The following is a 24,262-nucleotide window of genomic DNA, read 5'->3' on the forward strand; positions in this document are numbered from 1 at the left end:
AATGAAGCAGATGCAAAAGAATGGACACTTCTGGGAGAAGACTTGGTTTTAGGAAGGTCAGTGGTAGAGCAGGAAGGTTTCATCATCTTGGAATACATGCCCAGGTTGCCTCAAATGACACCACTGAAGCATTTCAGTCTGTGGCTGCTCTGATATAAAAAGCAAAGTCATACTGTACCTAGAGCTCTGCATGGAGCTTCCTGCTTCCTTTTGAATGGATAAAGGCTAAGAAGGTACCAGGGCATGACAGGAAGAATAATGAGATCTCTTATTTGATTTCTATTTTGTAGAGAGCAGACGAAGGGCTTGGCTTCTAATTGTTACTCCCACAGTAACCTATAAAGCTCCACGAGGACATTATCACAACCCTCCCACTTGGTTCATCACATGACTGGACAACTTGCAGCCAGAAGATGCTAAGGAAGAAAAAAAACAAAACCCACCACAACCCTCAAACCATTTAGGCTTCAAAGTTGTCACACAAGGGAAATTTAAAACCTCATATTGCATTGTAAAATTTAGATGCTTACAGCCCTCCTATTGAGAACATGCATGCTAAAGCTGGGCCTCAGGAGCCCTCTTCTAACTCTGGTGGCTTAGGATGCACAGGCAACCAACAAGTGTGTGCTCAGGGGTTCAACAGATGTTACAGCTCCTGTGACACTCTCCAGAACACACTGACAGCCGACAGCCACTGTCATTCAGGTAACCTTTAGTACTCACGGCTCCCCTCCTTCATATCACAGCATCCGTGGGCAGAGTATTTGCTAAAGTCAGCTAACAAGCCTAACTTTACTTTCAAATCACTTGAACTCCCATTTCTAGCTCCCCAGAGGGTGACTTAAACCCCCAGAGCAGACATGGAATAGACATTTTTCTCCCAGTCTGCCACAGGACATGTCTATAGTGGAAAAAATGATCATGACCTGTAGCTCCTGAAATTAAAAAACAAGAGCACCAGATTCCTCAATCATTTCTTGTTTAGAACTGACAACTGTTTGATGTGAAACATAAATGGGAAGTCCTCATTTTCAGCTGAATTTCCAGCCCCTAAAGACGTACCCTGACTTGAAAGTGGTGTATGTAGATCTGAAGCCAAATCAAAACTCCATAAAAGTTGTAGTAATTGTCTCTAAATAGTTGATTTATGCCTCATTTTTCTTGAGTTACACCACACCCAGCCTGCACATTCTGAAATCTGAATAGAATTATCAAAGCTGCACAAGAAATATGGGTAAACACAAAAATAAAGAAATCACAAAGGTTTTTTTTCTTAGAAATATATTTTGTAAGAAAACAATATTAACATTAAAAAGAAATGTTTATTATACAGTATAAAATAATTGCTTGAATTCAACTCAGTTTGCTTAACCAGAAAAAAACTTTTTAAAAGCCTGAGGATTTGTATGAAGCCCCAATTCCTACAGAAGATTGGATTCCTACTGCGATAAATAGTGGGCTTTCCCCACATGATCCATAGAGCACACAAACACTTCAAAACCCTCCCTCACTCCCTACCCCAACAAGTTGCTGTCCCCTGTCCAGATGTGCTCTAAATATCACCTCAGTATCTGCAGTCCTCCCCTATGGCCCCTATACCCACCCTCGGATTCCATCCACCCACCTCTTTGGCCAAGCACTATACAAGCAACAACTCTCATTACAGGAGTCTCCCCAGTTAATCTCTTGGCTAAAATGAACAGTGGCCAGCCACTGACAAATAATGTATAAATGGCTGAGTTGTTCTCAGCTGTCTGTCCTCATAAAACCTGCAAGAATATCTCTTAACTCTGCCATTCATCTGCCAAAGCTGGCAGGAGGGTGCAGAGTTTTGAAAGCTACAGTGGGAGACAAGAACAGGCAGTGCAATGACATAAGCTTAACTTTTTCAGGAAACTAAGCTAAAAAAGTTACTGTTCAATTGCAGAATGTAATACTTGCAGATTTTGTTGTAGGAAAATATGCCTGTTCAGTAACTATAAATACCCCTAATACATTTCTGGGGCTTATTATGCATTAATTTTTTTAATTTCATTTTTACATAATGCCAGCTTAATTACCCTCCAGGTTTGAAAGGTACCCAGTGACCAGCATTCTGGTGTAATTACTCATGCCATTGGTGTGATTTCACCTCCCTTAATACTGACAAGTTTAAAAGAAATCTATTAAGTTAAGAAGAACAAAGATATATATTACATTTGCTAATTGCAAACAACCTCTTATAGCTGCATTTTTTCCCATTGGGATTAAAAAGTGCACCAGTTTAACATGTCTGTACATAAAAACAGTTTAAAACATTAAATATACAAACAGCAAGAGATTTTAAATATTTTGTATCAAATACTATAGGACAATATAATTTACATTTTTTTTTACACAAAACATTACACCTGAAATATAACTTTAGATATTACAGAATATAAAAATACATACTTTTTGTTTAAAAAATGTCTTTGCAGGTTCTGGCACAATGTAATACTTTAAAGGCACGCCATAGTTTGGCAATCTGTATTTGCAATTAACTGTGCAACTTAACTGTAATTATCTTTTTAGAATTGCAAGATGATCTCCCTCCTTCTTGGAATGGGCCTTTTAATCAGGTAAAAGTTAAGTTGAACTGTCTAGGTGTTCTCCAACCCATTTCTGCCATGGTCTGAGCTCTCCAACCCTAAGCCAGCAAAGCAGAATCAGCCCCAACTCAGCATATGAAAAGCCACATCAAATGCAATGGGATTAGTCACGCTTTCATAATCTCTGCTGTCTCAGGGTCAGAACACTCAACCCCAAGCAAAATGGAGCCCTAAATGCAAGTTGGGAGCCAAGTTCTGTCCTGCCCTACATTTGCACCAGAACTAGTAAGGGTGATCAGGGCAGAACTCGGAAACAGAAGCTCAGTTATATTAGTTGTTCTGATTTCAACTACACCAATGCAAAAGGCACAATGACTTTAGTGAGGCCAGTGGAAACAAATGAAGTAAAACTGCTTTAAGACTAAATCAGGAGAACTGTGTAATTTTGCCCTTCCATATATTTGCAGGACTCCTGCTGGAGAGTCTGCCTGGGACAAAAACGTGTCTTTAGACATACATGGCTTATACAGATGTAATTGGGTTGCAGAAGATTTTCAGTTCTTCAAGTTGTTTCTGGACAATTAAAAACTCAAACAGTTTTCAGCACACTAAAGAAAGAGTCAATCTAAATCCCTAACTTTAAATGCTCCAAAATAAGTTGCTTCTTGCGAAGAATCCAGTAGCAATGGATTTGATACCTGGATACTTATCATTTCACCAGATTTTAATTTAAAAAACCCTCCTACATTTACAGAATAAAAATGAAATTCTGAATTCCCTGACCAGTATTTGGTGCTTCCTCCCTTCATCAACACATCAAAGCGCCTTATTTTAAGGTTTGTCTTAATCACATACACCATCAGCTGAAGCCCTCTTTTAGTCAAGTTTCCTGAAGTTTCATGATGTCTAAAACAAATATTGGCATAAAGGTAGTAAAAGCCATCTTGATTAACAATTAGTTTTCCGTCACTGAATGTCATATTTGATAAGTTTGCCTGGCCTTTGTCATGATGCCAGGATGTGAGGTTCACTTTGCGAGTTCCTGGAGATTAAAAAAAAAAAAAAAAAGGATTATTTATAAACATTTGACAAACCCCAACATTTAGAAAGCAACCTCTATGTTTTTAGAATCAACAGCAACTAGAGTTCTATAGGCTAAAGTGAATATTAAACAACTATGATAAAAAATTCCTAAGAAATTTCCTTTTTTCATCATCCGCTTTTTGCTTACTATTTATAACTGTGCCCTCCCAGCAGAACAACTGCTGGACTGTGGTACAAAACAGTTGCTCTGCCTATAGTTTGATTATTCTAAGGAATCATGCAACAAGCTCTGCATAGGCATTGCATTCCACCTAAAACTTTATTCAAGTTACAAACAGTTGAGAGGAACTTGAAAAACTCGTTATTGGTCTTTAATCCGTAAGTGTTAGCAAGGAATAACTGAAATTCTGGAAAAAAGCTGAACTGACAATTCCCAAAAGAGAAAGCTTATGAAACTTTCCATATTTTATGTTCTTATGACTGTAGTGGTAGAAAGGTAAACATATTTTCATTTGACAACACCAAAAAAATGGAGAAAAGTCAGTACGATAGTGCATCTTCAGTACTACACACTAAGTTGCCTAGACTTTATGTAGCACTTCAAGTATTTATGACATAACAAACTTCCTGACAGTCACAAGCCACTAACATCTTATTATTCAGTGCAATACCCAGGGCATAACACAACAGATGGGAGGTGGCCAACTTGTCCTCCTAACCACTAGTAATTTTCAGCACACAAGACTGACTCCACTTGCTCCCTCCCACAGCAGCGGGTTCACGTAGGTACCAGAGGACTTTACACCTCAGCCTCCCAGTGAATCTAAATGCCTGCTTGAAATATTCAGTACCTTTTTCTCCCTGCATTGAACCAAAACAGGCCATCCTTAGCAAACTTCGCATGGCACACAGCAGGGCACAGTGCCCTCTCCTCCAAGCATGTACTGAGGCCTGCCCCAGGACCACCAGTACTCACAGGTGTGCTGGGGAATAGCCCCAGGTATATTTGAGTAGTTCAAAAGAGGCCTCTTGCATTTGCCTGTGCAAAAGGGAGGGGAAGTAGGAACAGGGGAATTTGAGGGAGATGAGCCTTCCCTAACTGCCAAGGGCAGGCAGCTTTTCTGTGTGAGAGGAATACTTTAACAGTAGCCCAGAACAAAATCCTTCTGGTGTTCTTCCACAACGATTTAAGTAAAGCACCAATTGTCAAAGGTAGATCACAAGTAGCTGCTCCCCTATGGCTCTTGTGCAGCCAGGCAGAAATTATGGAAGCAAAATCACATGGAGAAGCCATCTTCTGTGCAGCTACTCAAAAAATACATCTGAAACCCGTCAATTAACTGGAAGAAACACCAAGATCTTAAGTCTCTTAACCTGCAATTATTCACCTGCAAGATAATGCTGAGTTAAGGGTACCAGAGCGTACTTCTGAAGGACTGGGAACAGCCAAGGAAGTTGAAGAACTTTGCGTGCACAACACTAAGTCTGGGAGAAATACTGCCTCACGGAGGCTGGGCTACGTTCAAGATGGGGAGGACAGGCAAGAAATCACTGCCTGGATCAGAGGAGAGGCACATTAGATATAGGACAGGAATGCACACCGATGATGGAACAGAAAGGGCATGCTGGGACTGCCTGGTGGCACACTGGGCAGTTGCTAGGCAGATTTTATTTACCTGACAAGTAAACTTTTTAGTTCCCACTCAAGTTGCAATTTTGATGAAATCCTTAGTGGCAAGATTTTCTGCTGAAGAAGGGAAAAGAGAGCAAATACGTGCCACAGTTGCTTGTAACAGAGAGGGGCTCTGGGTGAATTTTGTTCACACTATTTGGATGTTCAGGGGAACAGGCCAAGAGATAATGGGAGACAACCCTCTCTGTTTTGAGCAAAGGATTTGTACAGATAACTTCTGGAAGTGCCTTCCAAGCAGGATTATAATGCTATGATTCTGTGAGCTGAGGCAGACAGGCATTTTGCCACAATTCAGAGCTCCAGAAGAGCCGTGCCACAGCTGGCAGCACAGCGCAAAGATGCTCTGGTAAAAGTTATGCCACACAACCTGTAATAGAAGGAGCGAGCAGGTTCTCTGCACTTCTGGTGGTAATGCACTCAGATTTGGAGACATCAAAACAATCAGTACCCTGAAACACAGGAAGTGGAGAAAACTGGAGCATAAAAGTGTCAGATCTGCTGTCCACATATCAGAAACTCTGACACATAACCCAAGCCATGGGACAGTCAGAAAGGCTGCAATGCAGTATCTTACTTGAAATAATTTACATTGGAACCATGAAAAAACCAGCACAAGGTAAATCCTGTTGACAGAGAAGGAAGTGGCTGGGGGATAATGAGTAAAACAGCCTTCCAGACGAGTCAAGAAAGCATTATTTAAAAATTCAAGTTAATACCCACTCTTTCTCAAAACTGAAGATAAATAAAAACAATGCCTTGTTTATTTGTGAGCTTGAACTAAGACGAATACAAATGAGTTAAATAAAATTAATTAGCAAGAAGGAAGATGATGTGAGGGAAACGGAGGAGAAAGGAGCCCTGTTTTGATAATTTGTTTGCATCCTAGTAGATTTTAGGTATAAACAAAGCCTGAAAAAAGGACCAAAGTACTGTTTGCTCTGAAAAGCCTTTTGGAGGCAAAGGGCAGCTAAGTCGAACCTGTAGCTGTAAATAGCTCAGAATACGACAGCATTTCCTTAGACAGCTAAAGGTATCAATTCACACCCCAAATGATATATTTAACATTTATATTTATTTCTGTTTGTGATTTTCCCCTTTAAACTGTGACTAATTTCTGTAATCAATTTATAAACCAAAATTCACGGTTTTCATTTAAAACCTAGGTAGCATTTAGAGTGAGCTCTGGTAAAAACCAACCAGCAAGCATCCAGCTCTAACCTAAGGCAGCAAACTTAAAAAATACACCCAGCAAGCCAAACCACTACAGCTTCTGTGCCAAATGGTGGGTGGGGACACAAGATCTGGGAAGGGTTATTTTCCCCCCCTCCCTTGCACTATCCCCCCAGCTGCAAAAGTCCACTTGAGGCTTGACATTACTGTGAACCGGGTCAAAGCAAAATGTTCTCTCATAGACACTGCTCAGTGCCCCTTCATGAAGGGTGTTCAGTTGAAAACTACTTAAAATCTTGTTTGACAGTGATGAAGACTTTTTTTTTTTCTGGCACTGTTTATTCTGGGTCAGAGTGATGACAGTAGAGAACCTTAAAATACTAAGAACAGATCTTTCCACTCAGGGATTGCAGAAAACAATTTAGATGGATTTCAGACATGTAGGGTAAAGAATCAGGGGAAGAAAACAGAAATTGCCATTTGCAGTCAGAGACAACAAGATGGGAGAGGAAAAGCTCTTGGTGACCCCTCAGGCAAATTTTTCTTTCTTTATGCTTGTCACTAACCTCTGTGCTACCCAGCCAAGTGGGTACTGCCTCATGTCAGTGAGCATGGTATTAAAGTGCCTCACAACCAGCAGGTTCAGGGTTCCAGCTATCCCTAAGGAAGCAGCCCCTCACTGCTGCAATGCCCACAAGGGCTGCAGAAGCTGTGCTCATGATTAACATCCTGACAATGCTCTTCAAAAAGAGGCAAAAGCCAGATCAGAAGGGAGTATATGCCCAGCTCATCACATTGGTAAGAAGTTGATCTGCAGCAGAAAAGAACAATGTCTCCCTGGCCATTACCCATAGATGTGCTGTGTCACACCCTTGAAGGTTAATGCAGCAATGCACAACAGTAAAAATTATCAGCTGCTGTAAATTACGGTTGTAAAATTACAGTTTACAGCAACGTCCAGGTAAGCAGCAAATAAATTCCACACAGAAGAAAGTGGATTTCACAGACTGTGATACTGACACACACTCCACTTCTGCAGATAAGTGACCTGTCTCTAGGATTAGCAAATTAATTGAAACCTTTCAAAGATAAAATGCTAAGACAAGTTTACTGATACTGAATCCTCTACTATTGACCTATTGTAGAAGTAGGTCAAAGCCAAAATCAGACTAAAATAGAAGCTTGTCAGGAGGCATTTGAGCTAACAAGAAAGCTTGTGGAAGTTCTGACTGCCATCTGACAAGCTGCTTATAAGCTCTCTGCTATAAAGTTCTGGATTGTGGCAATGCCAATGCACTTGAAAGAATCCTATCCCTCCAGGCAAGAAGCTGTACAGAACTGCTTTGTCTTTAAATAGAGCAAGAGCAAGGTATTACTATGCAGGCTGCTAAAATCTCAGATTTAAAGTCTCAAAACAAAATTCCCCTTTGGTTTGGTTATGTAAAACAGAAAAGCAATGTGCATAGCTCAGTTAACAATGAGTTCAGCACTGCAGAATGTATAAATCTTCAGAGAAAGAAGACAGTGGTGATGAATGCACCTTCTCAAGGTCCTCCACCTAACAGCTTCAGAAAAAACTCTGGTTTACTTCAACCACACCAACTGTTGCATTGAGAATACAGCGAAAAATCTCAACTGACAGTGCCCCAGGGCAAAAAATAAAACTGTTCTAACATTGTATTAAAATTTTAGGAATGCATCTTTTCCTCTGGCAAGTGTTCCGAGGCAGACTCATGTCTTGTTCCCTGATATTGTACTAGCAAGGATATTCCCAAAGCCAGCTGAGTATCAGTGTGTAGGGAATAAGAGCTCTGGCAAGATAGAAGAATGCCATCCTCTTACCACAGGGGCAGATAAAAGCCACAAGAACAATGTTTTCTCCCTACTCAGTAGCTTGGCCAATGTTTGGGCTGGTACATGCTTGTATCTACATATGCATCCTCATGGCTGGAGTCCAGCGGGAGTGAAGAACTCCTGATGGGCCCTACTGGCCAAAGGAAAATGAGGAACTTCAGAGGAGAGCATTCAATGCAGATCTTCCTTCCTCCCCTGAAGACAGCACAAAGGGGCAGGCCATGCCCCTCAAGAGGTTGATCATGAAAAGTGGTAATTTGAAATGGAGGCCATTCAGCGTGAGACTGATACAAAGGGGAGCCATCCTCCTTTTAGCACTACCCCTGCCACCTCTGAAATCATTTAATGCATCCAATTTATTCTCACTATCAAAAGCCATTTCTGAAATCCCTGTCTGTTGCTGTTTTGCTGAACTATTTTCATATACTTCACTCCTCAATACATTTATATTCCTATTGGAAGTATTCACTTAAAAATTGAACTTACCAGATGGAATATTCTTATCATCAATAATGAGATGGGCAAATGGCTGCTTCTCAGGTTTGTTCCTCTTGTACAGTTCAAGTCCTAATGCCTCCATTGCAGCTAGAGATAAAAGAATTGGATTATCCCAAAAAGCCAAGTTTAGTGGAACAAAACTATTTCTTATTCCTAAACCAATACCTACCTTTTTCTGGTCTTGGCGGTGTTCTTCCCATGGCACGCTGGACTTCCTAAAATGAGAAGGAGACATTGCTTTGATGTTGTCTTGGTTTTGTAACTATGTTTAGTTTGCACACTTAGAATACTCTGTGCATGTATCTGGGGACACTGTTCCACCTGCAGCACATTCAGATGTCTGGGATATGCATCATGTAAATATGACGACATATGTAACAGGCACACACAATCAAATTACTTCTAGTAATTTGGTAATTCTAATAAAGGTGGATAGAAATGATGATATGTATGATCACTGCATTATTTATTGAAGTAGTGGTGACAGGACATTTACAACCTTTCCTACTTACTGTACTTTGAGTATTTCTCTAAATATAGTGGAACAATGACTGATAAAAAGGCATCACATCAAACAATAGAATTTATGAACTGATTTAATTACTTGGAGTCTAAAAGCAAAGAAAGAGAATTCTATACAGGAACTAGCATGTAATCACTATAACAACTAAGGATAGCTAAACTCTGAATTTCATTTGTGATGAGGTAAACACCTCACACTTGGCCCTGAACAGGGAAGGCTACAAGGCTTTATGGTCAAGGCTTACTTCTAACAAGGTATGCAGGAAGTGAAGCATTAAAGCATCTTCCCCATCCGTACTGGACCAAGCGGACTGGGTGCCAGACTTGGGAAGTATGTAATTCTTCAAAGCTGCAGATAAATTTTAACATGAATAAAACCCATGCTACCCAAACTCAAGAACAGCACAAAACACAGGCATCAGGCACCACAAAAAGCTTTGCTTTTAATCATTCACACCTGTATTCCTCTTGAGAAAAAGATACAAACAGATTTCACAAACCTAAGCAGCCTGTTCTTGTTACAAGCCTGGACTGAGTCTTAGTATTAAGCTCAGTCCTCAGCTCTGTCTCCTTTTTCCCTATGACTCTCCATCTGTTTTCTAAAAAAACAGGAATAATATGTTTTTTATTCAGAACACCTCATACCATGGAGCCATCAAGAAGATGTTTAGTAAAAGGAAATATTTGCTGAAGATAGCATGTCATGTCCTCTTTGAAACCTAAGAGTGGTCCTTTGTTTCATCTTTATGCCACGCACACTGCTGTTTGCCTGATTCAATCCACGTATAGGAAATAAGTCTCAGATTTGGCCAGATCAGCAAAGTCCCACTGTGCTCTCAATCAGTGGGGTGTTTCAGAATTTGAAATCCTGCTCTGAAAACACCTGAAGTTCTGCTTTTATGTAGTTCTGAAACTGCAGTGAAATATGTAGTGCCTTGGCTGGTGCGTTTACTACTCTCACTTTCCCCTTTCAGTAAGTGTTTAAATGTTAAACCAAAATGAAAAGCCACAGCAGTATGGAAGTCGTAGTATGACTATCAAAGCATAATACTTCAGCTGAGATATGCTGATTTCCTAGATAAGATGAAGATGCTTTTTGCCATAGAGACGAGAAGAAAAGCAGAAGAATCACAACTTCAAAACCAGCAAAACTCACATCCACTTCCCGCATTTACATTCACTTTGCTCCTCTGATCTTTCTACTTCAATGTCAGTTCTAGGGAGTGTGAAAATGAAGTTCAATTCTAGGAGCTGCATGTCACCAGCCACCAGCCACACTTGAGTAAGAAATAGGAAGATGACAAGAAATTGCAAATACAAGGTATTGTGAAAAATGGCAAAAGCCTCTGAAGAGAACTGGACATAAGGTAAGAAGAGCCTGGGAGATGGACCACACTCTCAGATTATTGCAGCACACCTATCCCAACCCTTTTTTCCTTGGAGGGGAGAAATCTCTGTTTTCTTGCTTTCTTAGTGGAAACTTCTCAGATGTGGAGTTCATTTTAACATCCTTTCCTTCAGGAGGATGTGATAATGTCTTTGCCTGGAAAGCCTATTGAGCAGATCCAGAAAGAACCATGCACATTTTAATCTCCTACTATCTAGATTTGGTACTAAAAAAAAAAAAAAACAATAAACCCATGGTTGTGAACTGCTCAGCCCTTGAAATCCCTGAACTGGTCAACTGCTATTCTACTTTCAACTTACATTTTTATTAGGAGCATTGAGTTCCGCTTCTGCACACTTCCAAAGATGTTCTAGTGTAAGCAGCTGAATACCTCATCTTCTGAGACCCAGCAGCCTGACTCTGCTCATCTTCCACACAGAATGGCTCTGGTCCTCATGAATAGCAGTCTGAGCTGCTCTCCTTCTAACTGGTGGTGGTGCTGTTAATCTGCAGCACTCAGTAAGCAGGACAGCTACCCAGGAAGACTTGGGTCCACAGCTCTCCTTGTCTGGAGTTCATTATTAGCTCAGCTGGTTAGATCATGGCACTGATAACACCAAAGCTGTGGGATTGGATCAATCATCCATTGACTCTTCTGTGAGCTTGTCACTGGATCAGAAGTGGCTAGACTGTGGCCAGAAAACAAATCCTCCATCAGTTCTCTAAGCTCTGGACTACTGTCAAGTTCTTCACTTGATTCTGACCAACCTCACGAAATTTTGATACTCTTTCTGTTACTTTGCTCCAGCTCCCAAAAGGAAGATGAAAGACATTAACGAGTCCCTAGAAAACAGATACGGAGTTGTAGGTTTCCTCCTGAAGAATAAGCAGTTAGACACTTCTTGATTTTTTTTTTTTTTTAACTTGCTGTTCATACAGTTCCAAGGTGCTGATACACAACCTACCTTAGAAAACCATTTAACCATGTATTTGCTTCTGACCCTGAAGGACATTTTTCAGTGGATGTCTGAAGGTAGCCTCTTAATGGGATTAAAAAATCCCCTGGTATTCTTACTGCAATGAATCAAGAGCTGTGATTTCTCAAATCTCCAAAGTATCAACTGCGTTTTTTAGCTCCTGAATGTTCTTAGGTGTCTCATACTTACAATGTAGAGGGTCATTAAGTAGGCAGAAACAGCTCAGCAGAACCCATGAGTAAGACACTGCTATAAAGGCATGAAAACTGCTGACAAAACATTACCAGTGACTTCTCCTAAGACTGCCATCCACAGAACCATGTGTGATACCAAGCTGTTCAGTTATTTTTAGCAGAATTGTACACAAAAATCACACCACTCTTAATCTTATGACAAACTGCACTTGTACACCTTTGTCATTTGCTCACTGCCCACCAAGTCAACTCTGTTGGCCTGTTTCCCGAATTCCAACCTCCTTCATACACTCAATGTTTAAACAACAGAAACAGAGTTAGTCACAAAAAATGAAAAACATGCCTTCCCTTCATCTAAAAAAAAATTATGAGGCCACTAAAAAGCTCCAAAATTCTCTCATTTTAAAGCTAAAAACCATGCTTGAAGTGCCTGGAAAGTTGGGAACTGCTCTCTACCTCACCCACGTCAGGCTGCAAAAATAACTTTTGCTCGAAGTTATGTCCAATGCTGAGGATGCAGAGACAAGGCTACACCAGAACACATGACATTTGTGAAAGGTTTTTAGTCTCCTTTAGCTTTTACCTAAGTATCTCAGTATCTACTTTGAGCAGCCCTGAGTAGCCTTTTGAGACCAACAGTTAGAAGAGAATTCCCGGACAGTCACTTATTGCTTCGGATATGGTCTTAAAGCTTCTTTATGCACTTGATTCTTTTATTACCAAGTGCTTTAAGTACAGCTGATACCAGGAAGAAGTATCTGATTCTCTTGCCGGAAATTCAGCAATTTGAAGAATGCTAATCAGGAAGGAAGTGAAATAGAAGTACATGAACCAATATTCATCAGATATACATGAGACTATAGTTTAGAGACCAGCAATACAACCTCTCTCCAAATGAGTAGTCTATTGCTCGCAGAAAAAAAAAAAAAAGGCATGTAAGATTGTAGGATGGAAACCTACAAAACTGTAGTTGAAATTTTAACAACTTACAGCAATCACTCGTGAAACCTTTACTTGGTCCATAACTATGTGCTCTTTAAATGTCTGCAAAGTATATAGATCTCTTTAGAAATGCTGCCCTGGAGGTCTAGCAAAGCACTCTGTTGCCATGTGGGAGAAGAACTTACGCCTGAACTCCACAAGCAGCTAGCAGCTGGGAGCATTGCCAAGAAAAGTCACTTATGGATTGACCCAAGATATGTTTGTAGTCCTTTCTACTTCAGGCTCATAACAGGCTTCATAAGGACTGTGGTTAGAGCATCTGGACTGCCAAAAGCTTTTTAGGGTTACATGAAAAAAAATTAAGCAAACAGACTGGCTAGGAAAGTATATTATTTGTCTGCTTGAAAGTTTATATGCAATATAGAAAATATGCTCTCTACTTACTAAGCTGCTCCTTAAGAAGAATTTTTATACTGGAATATGTTAAGGAATCAATCATTAGATTTTGATTAAAAGGAAAAAGTTTATTATTTTTTCAAGAGACAAGTATTTCTAGACTGGACCTTGCAGCCCTACTACACTGGTTTTCATAAGAGCACTTTCATTTTCAACATCAATCCCTGCTTTACATTTAAGCACTCTGACTACAGGTGTGCAAAGAAAACTGATGAGAACGGGTGCAGGAAGCTAGAAGCTGTAACCAGACCATAAACCTGAGCAAAAGAAATTTGTCTATTTTCATTTCCTGAACAGCTCGAAATGCAAAAGACAATATATTGAAAAAAATCACAAAACACAAATGGTATTTTGAAGTGTTCCATTTTAGTCACTTAGCAAGCTGACAGTTCAAATAAGGATGCTGGCTCTTAAAACACACAAGTTAGATTCTTTAGATTCTCCTTAAGGAAAGTGAAGAAAGCACAGGCAACAGGAAACCTCCCTCAAGTCACATTAGCTGTATCCCCACACACAAAGGAGTAACACAACTGCAAGTAAGCTACAGCTGCATCTCTGCTCTTCATTCCTGCAGGGCAAATGAAAGGCAGAGCTTACAGATGATGATAAAGTATAATTCTGCCTTGACACTCTTACTTTCACTTCTCTGATGTACTGAAAAGATGCAAAAAGCCTCAGGTCATCACCTTCCTATTTTTTTCTCTGTCACTGATTTAAGATGACAAAGCATCCAGACCATGGGTGCAGCTGCTTAATAAACTCCATTGCATTCAAACGAAATTCAGAGTCCAATTACTTTGGCAAGGGAAATTTTATTGTTCTCAAACTAATGGCCATCAGCCAAAAAAGTTATCCCTACTTACTACTTATCTTGGCCACTGACATTGCAGCATTTAACCTCCATCCAGACTGGCAGGATATGAAGCCTCAGCTAAAGCCAGTGCCTTTGTTGAGTAACCAGCAGCAAATGACCAGAACACAGGGCTTCCCATTGACTTACTGTAACAAGCTCCTTGCTCTGTCATGGGAATCACATGAATGAGCAGCCTAGCACGCAGCATGCATGTAGGTGCAGCGTGAGAGGCTCTGTAAAATGCAGCAGGAAAGAACTAATCCTACATTAGAAACTAATCCTTTGTTTCCCCCTTAAGCTCTTGAAGGAAGTGGCTAGCAAAAGGGACAAGACATGGACTCCATGTTTCTCTGAGTTTTGTTCACAAAAAGATCTGTCACTCAAGAGTTCTCTGTTAAAAGCAAACATCACATTAGCACAATTCAAATGCTGTAAATTTAACCCAAGTGCAGTTCACATTAAAGCATATGTGAGTTCACCTCAAATCTAATGTAGTACCCTTAATGAAAAACTGCCAGTCCTATGCAGATGTGAGGCAGTAACGTTGTAATGGGCCTGACAAGCCAGAAAAACCAAATGCCATAGCAGACATCCATCTGTTACACAGCCCATAATTAGCACTAAATACTATTCATGAACACAAAAAGAGTTCAAAGGCAGTAACTGCAGTAAAAGGGAATTGTGGCATTATTTCCAGCTTGTCTTGGCTTCTTCATTAGGGCTGACTACTTTTGTCATTTGGGTTTGGGAACAAGCTGTCATTCTCAATTCCTGGGTGAAGACCACCCAGTTATCAGGCTGTGGCAAAGTAGGTCTTCTGCCAGTGTGAGAATGGTCTGCACAGAACACAGACTGGCAAAGTGAGCAAAACCAAAGCAGGTACTCTCCCTCATTTTGGGCTCCAGACAGAGCAGGAAAAAAGAGCAAATGAGAGCAAATGCTATCTCTTCTTTCAGGCAATATTTTGCTTGCTGATGATCTTGACTTAAGAGAATCTTGTCTGGAAGATTCCTTTGAAAAGCCTGTGGAACTGACACTTGTTATGAGCATCCGAAGTGCTGAAAAACCTATACAAATATTAAGTGACTACCATTCACAGGTCCACCCAAATGTCAGAATGGCTAATCACCTAACTTCAATCAGTTTTCTTAGTACAACTTCAAGTCTTCCCTTCTTAAAAAATAAATAAATAAATAAAATGTGCTTGAATTGGTTAGCCACTACCAGGTTCATGAGAAAATACAATACAATCCTGGATGAAACTTCAAGTGTTATTCAAACACCAGAAAATAATTTATAGAACTTATCTCTGAATACAGATTTTGGAAAAGTTTTTTTAAGTTCAACAGGACCATGAAATAAAGGAACACAGCATCTGTGCCACTTACCCTCTGCACAGCCCTTTGGAGAGCCTGTTTCACACTTCTACAGGATTCTGGCATTAACTTTGCTTCTTGACTTTCAAAGGATGCATCATGCAAATCTGTACTTTCTTGGTGTCCAAAAAGCGTTCTGACACAGTGTGCATGTTCTTTTGAAATTCTAGTAGGGTCCATCTGAAACCAAGACATAAGCACAACCACAGTTCTAAGTGTTAGAGATACTTTTTAACCATCTAAAAGTTTGGTCCCTGGCTAAGTTTATTATCCAACTTAACATTGTAAACAATGTGGAGAGAAAAAGTTCCCAACATCAGGGTTTACTTCATCCACAAATATGTGAGATAGGATAATGAATTATCTTCTGACGCTGCCTATTTCATTAGCTTAGACTAGATATGTGACTTTCTAAAGTTAAAGATAAATCCCATTCTTATGGTAAAGTCAATAATCTTGAATTCCATTTTTCAGCCACTCACAGCAATATCACAGTTATTTTAGCAGGAAACACACAGTTATCCTACCTCAAAAAGCTATTGTTTGTAAGATGACACACAAATGCCAAGTACAGAAACTTGGGGAAAGTATGCATGTGTGTGTATAGCACATCATTTTCAAGAGGAGAAACAGAAGTTACCTCTGAAACTAATTTATCACTGAAATTATATCACTGAAGCTGTCAGTCAGCTATCACTGAAACTGTTTTGTGGATGTGCTCACTGTGGATAGCTTATTTTCTTTACAGTGGCTGGTATGGGACTATGTTTTGGGTTTGTGACTAAAACAGTGTTGATAACACAGGGATGTGTTTGTTACAGCTGGGCAGTGCTGACACTGAGGCAGGACCTTTTCTGCCTCTCACCCCACCCTAGCAGAGAGAGGGCTGGGGGTGCACAAGGAGCTGGGATGGGACATAGCCTGGACAGTTGATCAGAACTGGCCAAAGGGATATGCGGGACCATATGGCATCGTGCTCAGTATATAAAGGTGGGGGAAGAAGGAAAGCGGCAACATTTGGAATTATGGCATTTGTCTTCCCAAGTCACCTTATGTGTGATGGAGCCCTGCTTTTGTGGGGATGGCTGAACACCTGCCTGCCCATGGGAAGTGGTGAATTAATTCCATTTTCTGCTTTGCTTGTGTGTGCAGATTTTTCTTTCCCTTTTAAACTTTCTTTTGTCTCAACCCATGAGTTCTCACTTTTACTCTTCCAATTCTCTCCCTAATCCCACCAGGGAGTGAGCAGCTTTGTGGGACTTAGTTGCCAGCTGGTATTCCCATGGCTGTGGCAAGAGATATTGCTGTGTTTAAGAGTCACCAAGACAGCAAAAGTCAAAGACCAAAAGACGATTAAACTGCACCACAAAACACCTCTGCTTCATTGGGCAAAGAACGGTTAAGCTCAGAGTATCTGCAAGATGTGTTTTAGCAACCGGTCTTTTTGACTGAACCAAGTTTATTTTTAAATCCTGTGTTCTATCACTCAGATAAACTGGAAGATATTCCAAGGATGAGGATTGTACCTTGACAGAGTTTTATTGCACTGTTAAAACCATTTCACCCTTTTTTCACATACTCCAAATACTTTACACTGAAGAGATTAACAACTGTCTTTCAGAGATGGCCTAGGACTCTCAGAAATTGTTCTCAACTTGCATTTAGTCTGCTTTTACTTCAGGCTTGAAGAAGGGTTTATGCACCCAAACTCTTGCCTAGGTTCTCTTAACTATATCACCTGGCCTATTAAAGAACATTTACTTCTATCTTTCTGATTAGGTGGAAGAAGCAATTTTACCTGAGAATTACAAAATGTTATTTGTAATTGCAATGCAGGAATACCAAGACATTATGGACAGTGCCTAGTGTTCAGTTTCCTTTAACACAGAGCTGAACAAAACAGCACGTCAAAAGAAGTTTTTCACAATACAAAACAGCCAGAGCCAATCAAACATGTTACATAATTTGTTCACAGGAGCATAAATTCAACTCCCTAGCCTCACCAAAAAGAAATTAGCTAACTTAAAAGCATAAGGTTAGGATTATAGAGCTGAATTAAAAGTCTACACCAGCCAGGCAGCCACCTAACAGTCACACACCGCAGAGAGACACTTGTTGCACAGACAGCAGCAGCAACTGCTGCCTCCTCCACCAACATCCTTCTGGCTCAAGTCTCCAGATGGAAAGCTCTTTGCCCAATTCATTCGGACCACTGTCAGACCCTGTAGCCTGGTTTAGCTGTCTCAGTCATCCCTGCAGATTTGGAGTGAAACAGGTCATAAATGGTTCACCTGAAAATCAGAAGATGCCACACCTTTGAGCAGAGGGGTAGCGATGAGTTACAGAATGGCTTGGAGGCAGTAATATCTTCCTGTGATGGCCTGACACAGCTGAGCCCCAAAGAAAATCTATGTACAGCCTCTGCAGCTCTATGAATTAAGTGCTAAAAACCTACTCTAATGCCTTCTGAAGTCAGCTAGTGCAGTGCAGCCTCATTAAATGCATAAGGAGATCTAAAGCAGCACCTCTCTGCTCTCACCCCCTTCGCCACAGAGTCTAATCCCTGGATTTCGGTCTCCTAAATCAGTAACAAGGGAGGAATTTTTGCTGGCCTAATTTCCTTTAATATTCGCTCCCCAAAACCAAGTCACTCCAGGTATCAGGCCAGCATCGGAGCCAGTACAGGGATAGGCATGAGAATGAAATAACAGGAAGGCAGCACTAGCTTTAACCAACTGTAAAACTGCACTCTAAAAGCACCTCTCACACTATGTTCCGCTTGTATTCAGAACTCAGAAAATTAACTACAAACTAAAATGATAATAAAAATTTTTAAGAAGCGGCACAAAATGTTTACCACCAGCTGCTAAAAGGTAGTTAATGCAGAATGACTTGGGTTGGAAGGTACCTTTGGAGGTCCGTAGTCCAGCCCCCCTGCTTAAAGCAGGGCCAACTTGTAACTTAGGTCAGGTGGGTTAAGGCCTTGTCTAGACAAGCTTTGGGGAATGTCCATCAATGAAGACTTTCAGCCTCTCTGGGCAAACTGTCCTAAAACTTCACCCCTTCTAGTGTGTAAAAAACCTTGGGTTTTATATCCAGCTACAGTTCCCCTTGCTGCAATTTATGACTGTGCCTCTTCTTTTTGCTGCGCACTTCTGAAGAGCCTGGCTGTCTTTAGGTAGCTAAAAAACAGTGATTAGCTTCCCTCACCTTAGTCTGTTCTTTGTCAAAGAATCCAGTTCTCCATTCTTTCATACACTGTGGTTCCTACCTGTCACAGTGGTTTTCTGCTGGACACCTTCCAGTTTGTTGATACAATTCTGGTACCGAGGGACCCAGAATAGGACCCATTATTTCAAATGTAACTTCTTATGCTGGGACCGTTAGAGACCTGATGGAATTGATGTCTCCAACAGGATCGGGATATCTGAGTCTTCTCCACTCTACACGAATCACAGGATAGAACACAGAAAGCTACAGCAAATAACTGCCAATAAACACTCATTTTTATCAGTAATTCCACTAGTCAGAGACTACTATCCCAGTTTTGGATTTATTAAAACACATCTTCTAAATAACAGGCGAGAAAGCAAGGTTTTACAGCACAAAGATCATGAAATTTGTAAAGGCCTGAGTGTCCAGAATGACAAATCATGCCAGTGTATCGCCCACCAGCAATCAATCAATCAAATGTGTCACACAATACTGTGCCACAACAGTAACAGCAGATTGCACAGAATCACTTGCTCAGATTACAGTTTATTTGCTCAGGGCTTAAAAGAGAAAACCAGAATCTCTGCATCTACAGGTAAAAGATCGAAGGCTTAATGGAAACACTGCAGCTGATGGCTTGAGCAACTTGGAGCTGTGCAGCCCACCCTGACAAAAACTGCAGGTCTCCAGAGATTTACTGTTTGATAAGGGGAGACTCTGATTTTGGGACTAGCTAACCTACCTGTTCCCCTCACCTCTTTCAAAGAATACCTTCAACAATAGTCTTCACCACATCTAACTATGAAAAAAATCAGTTGCCTGAAAAGGCATTCTCAGAAATCTTGCATCTTATGTCTTCACAAAGAACACGCACTGAAGCGCCATGGCTGTAAAAAGCACTACCAAGCACTGAGATCAAAACTGTGGGGAAGCAGAGATACACAGAAAAACTTCCAAGGACATGTTTTGTGTAAGAACTTCTAAAGAACAAGAAAATTACGATGAAATACCAGAAGGAGCTTGCTAACTTGCAGGGCAGGGCACCTTCAGCAAAAAGTCCTAAAGAATTAAGATCTGGAAGAAACATCAAGATGCAAACAAAAATAAAGGAGAAAGCTTTATGAAGTGTGAAGTAACTTAAATACCCTAGAGAAATTAAACTAAAGAGAGGAGTGTCTAGCTTATTTTTTAATATCCATTTTGCCTGACCTTGAAATCAGATCAGACTGTTCATTGCCCCCTGATTTTCAGCATCTCTCATCATTCTAGTTGCACTTCTGGACTCTTTTCACTCAATTCAGGGCAGCCAAAATGAACTCCAGCATCACAGGTGAGACTATATGAACTTACAGAATTAAGAACCAATTTTCTCATGTAAAAAGACTCAGTCTGGTTTTAAAAGACTCAATACATTCCAGCCACCTTTATCATTAAATTTTGCATCAATTATGCACTGTTACACAGTATTGCATTAAATACTTACTCATTACAATAAATGTTTAACATTTATACTTGTACTTATTTTCAAACTTAAACCACTTTCCAGACTATCAAGTATCACTTTGCACTCCATGACCTTTCTTAAGCACCAAGAAGGGGTTCTTCCAGGCTTCTGAGAGATGCTGATGACCCCCAGCAAGCTGTTTTTCCTGCTAGCCACAGTGCTCACCAAACTTCATCTAAAGTCTGGAAGGTAATTGTTTGAAAACACACCACAATGAAAGTCAAAATTCCACATAAGCATGAAATGACAATAAAAATCTGACTTCCAGATCACCATTTATCCAAGTGTGAACTCTTCAATCTAGTACAATACCTAACATTTGTACAGACTTTTTCAATGGGAAAAGTGTTTTAATGGTAAGAGTGCATACTCTTGGATGTCTAGCTTAAACTGTGGGCATTAGACACCCAGCCACCACATTTCAATTTGAGCACTTCCAATTTGCTTCACTGGCCTCCAGTTCACTCAGCGTTAGACCAGATTCCTACTCTTTTGAAATCTAAGTGCACTAAGGAAATAGGCCCAGAAAGAAAAGCTCAAAAGCTAAGCTTTTGGAGACTATAAATCAGCATTTATCAGTCAAAGTTAAATAAAATACTTCTCTCTCTCACCTTGTGCTGTGCATGAGTCTTTATTGAGTGATGACCTCCAGCTGCTCTGAGTATCTAACTAAATTTTCATGGCATTTTCATAGATAATGAGAAAATATTCCTCAAAGTACAAGCACAACAAATGCTTAAGACCAGTACATTTTGTTATTGTTTAATTTCTTGGATTCAGTACACTGCACAGGATGGACCAAAAAGCAAAGTTAGAACATGCTACTGTTTTTACATTTCAGAACACTATTATGAGAATATTGGTAAAATTCAAACTTGTTGCTTTTCTTTCTTTCTTTTTTGACATACCAGCTCATTGTCTCACTTGTATTGCACTGCATTATTTCTTGGCCACAAACATGTGTTTATCTGTGAAAACCTAGTGTCAGTCTTAGTTATGTGTCTTGTGAAATTCCAAATGCTCAAGCCACAAAATAAACAAAATTAAGGAAAAACCAAAACCTCAACTATTGTCTCAGCTTATACTGTGTCATGATCCAGCCCAAATGATTTTATGCGAATACAGACCAAATGTGAATGGTAAAACTGAGTCAGAGTTTACTCAGACTCTTAGATAAGGTTTTTAAGAGCTTCTAAGATACATCATTTCTTAATATCAGAGTATTCAGTCAGATCTTTCTAGTTCACATCTGCTTAATTTACCAAGCAAACAATTCCAATCTTTTCATGCACAGCTTCTTCTACTAACTCTGCATTATTTTAACAAAATTCATTAAAAATAATTAAGTTCTGTTATTAAAGTGCAAATTTAGATAGCTGGAATTTACAGTGAAAAGGCCAATTGAGGTAGCTTAATATAACCAAACTTCACAGAAATCTTTTCAAAAGAAAGAGGTCTGATCATGTCCCATTTAAATTAAATAAATCTCTAAGAGTGAGAAATAAGAATTAACTTCTGCAGGATCTACTATGTTTTCCATCAATCTTATTTCACAATTAGAAATGGTGAACAAATATGAATTATCATATCTTCTTATAGTGAATTAGGTACTTACTTCAAGCGTATACTTATTATTCTATTTTCCATTGATTATATTTTCTCCATTAAAAATTTTTTAGGCAATGACTTCAGTCACACCTACATTGAGCTATATCACCTCCTCTAGATGTTTTGGAAATTCAAATTTAAAAATGACTCCATTCAACAGCACTACTCCAGATCTACAGGAACAAGAAACTAGCAAGAGAATTAAGCTGTCAAATGCAGAGTTACACCTCGACCACGCCATTTTTTAAATCAAGGAAGCAGAAGGAAAATCGCCATTATGGTTCTTTTTACCCTTTGTTAGGCACATGTGAAGCACTGACATGTACCTATCAGAAAGAGTCTTTAATAAGGGGGTATACTTTGATTAGTTGCTTTGATTGCAAAGGCGCTCTAGCCCTCTAATGTATAGCTGTGCATCTCTGAGCTATGTTTTGACAAGAATGTCTTTTCAGGTTCATGAACATCTGGAGTGAAAAACATTCCCCTGTCACAAGTTGAAGTAGGCATTCATCTATTTCACTGTCAAGCAAACAAGTAGCTTTAAGCTACTTTACAATGAGTCCCAGAAATTAGATGTCACTCTTCTGAAATACACAAGATAGGATCAACTAAGTGCTGTATTGCCGTTACATTTTATTTTTGGAAAAATGGAAAGCACAAAGCCATTGTCAACAAGAAAATATGAAATAATAAATTATCAGCAGCGCTTCTGTATATTTGACAGTCATTCATCTGATTAAGTGGGTATACACTTGTGCAACACCTGTTTCCAGAGTGCACTTTGTTAAGAAATCCAGCCTGCTACCTCAAGATCAAGTGCCTCTACCTAGAAAGTAAACCGAAAGAAACAGGTTTCCAGTCTCTGCCGACTTCAAATGAAAAGTAGAAACAACAGAAGTACCACTTCCATGACAGCAGTGAGACCCACATTAACAGAACTAATTAGCATCGACAACAAAGCCAAGCAGAAATCTATCTAACCTAGCCCTGAGAACCAACTAGCTGGCAGCTCCCCACTTCCTCCGAGAGTGCTCAGCTTTGCAGCGCAAGAGATGCAGCAGCAGCGAGGGAATCCAGGCAGCCGAGCCATTTCCAAGAAGCAGGCTCCTCTTCTCTCCGAAAGCCCAACCGCTCATCACCTCATCTGTCCCCACAGCGACCCCTCCCCGCGCTCCTCTCGGCACGCACCGCTGCCGCTCCTGAGGCATCCCGGCACACTGCGGCCTGGCAGTGAGGGGCGGCTCTCTCCCAGAAACCCCCAGAATCCCAGAAAAAGCTCCTGAGCTGCAGTAGGCACCTCTGGCCAATGCCCACGAGCACACAGACCCCACTCCTCTGCAGTGCCCCTGCGCAGCCCGAGAGACAAAGCATCACAAGTGGTGTTGCGTGATGACCTTTTTTGCCCTTAAAGCCATTTCTCCTGCGAGTGAAACATTCATGGCAGCCAAAGACCTCAGACATGTCACAGAATCACAGATTATGCTGAGTTGCAAGGGACCCTCAGGGATCATTGAGTCCAACTCCAGAACCCACACAGCACCATCTTCAAAAATCACACCAAGTACCTGAGAGTATTGTCCCAACACTCCCTGAACTCTGTCAGGCTTGGTGCTGTGACCACTTCCCTGGGGAGCCCGTTTATCACCCTCTGGTGAAGAACCTTTTTCTAATACCAATGTCAAACTTCTCTCCAGCAGAAAACTGAAAGCCGATCATTAGAAACCAAAGTCCTGCAAGACTTCGGGTGAAGGATCATGACTAACTCCTTCCCAAGTCAAGGAACTCCTCACGTCCAACCTCGCTGCAAAGCCCTGTACCCCAAAATGCACCCCGATGCCCGGAGCGCTACCTGGAACCCCTCGGCCTGAGCCGCTCCAGTGATAAGGGGATAGCACAAGCTGGGCAGAGCACCGGGAGCCCATCGGCCCAACCCCTCTCAGAGCTGGATCAACTTCAGAGACAGATAAATGTGTTCTAAAACTTTTTCTTGTTTGGTTTTTGCTGTTGTTGTTTTGGTTTTTTTTAAAGTAATCGCTCCGATCGCACCTACACGACGGCCTTCCCCTTTTCTGCAGGGTGCGAGGCGGCCGCGCTTGCCACGGTGGGAAGCGCCCGCGCCAGTCCCCGCTTACCTGAGCTCGGAAGTAGAGGAAGAGGGCGACGCTGCAGACCACCTGCCCCAGGCCCAGGAGGACGAGGGCGACGAGGAGGGAGCGGGATGCGGGCGGCGGGTGCGGGTGCGCGGGCGGCGGGGGCGGCGGCGGCGCCGGGGCGCTCTCGTGGGCGGCGCCGCTGCCCAGCTCCTCGGAGCCGCGCAAGTACTTGGTGTAGTCTCGGCTGGCGCGACGCATCGCAGCTCCGCTCCGCTCCGACGGCTCCACACGCGGCTCCGCCGAGCTCC

The 24,262-nt window shown here is 41.0% G+C and overlaps 1 protein-coding gene across 1 annotated transcript; it reads right to left on the reverse strand.

Annotated features, from left to right (window-relative positions):
* Positions 1–1,273: 1,273 nt before the first annotated feature.
* TNFSF11 (TNF superfamily member 11) lies at positions 1,274–24,262 on the reverse strand. The gene is made up of 5 exons (XM_048295718.1): positions 23,994–24,262; positions 15,549–15,716; positions 8,999–9,044; positions 8,818–8,916; positions 1,274–3,612 (listed from the first exon to the last, which is right to left on the reverse strand). Exons 1-5 carry the CDS (start codon positions 24,210–24,212, stop codon positions 3,191–3,193), a joined length of 954 nt encoding a protein of 317 aa, XP_048151675.1. The 5' UTR covers positions 24,213–24,262; the 3' UTR covers positions 1,274–3,190.

The sequence above is a fragment of the Corvus hawaiiensis genome, chromosome 2 (assembly GCF_020740725.1).
Source record: "Corvus hawaiiensis isolate bCorHaw1 chromosome 2, bCorHaw1.pri.cur, whole genome shotgun sequence".
NCBI lineage: Eukaryota > Metazoa > Chordata > Aves > Passeriformes > Corvidae > Corvus > Corvus hawaiiensis.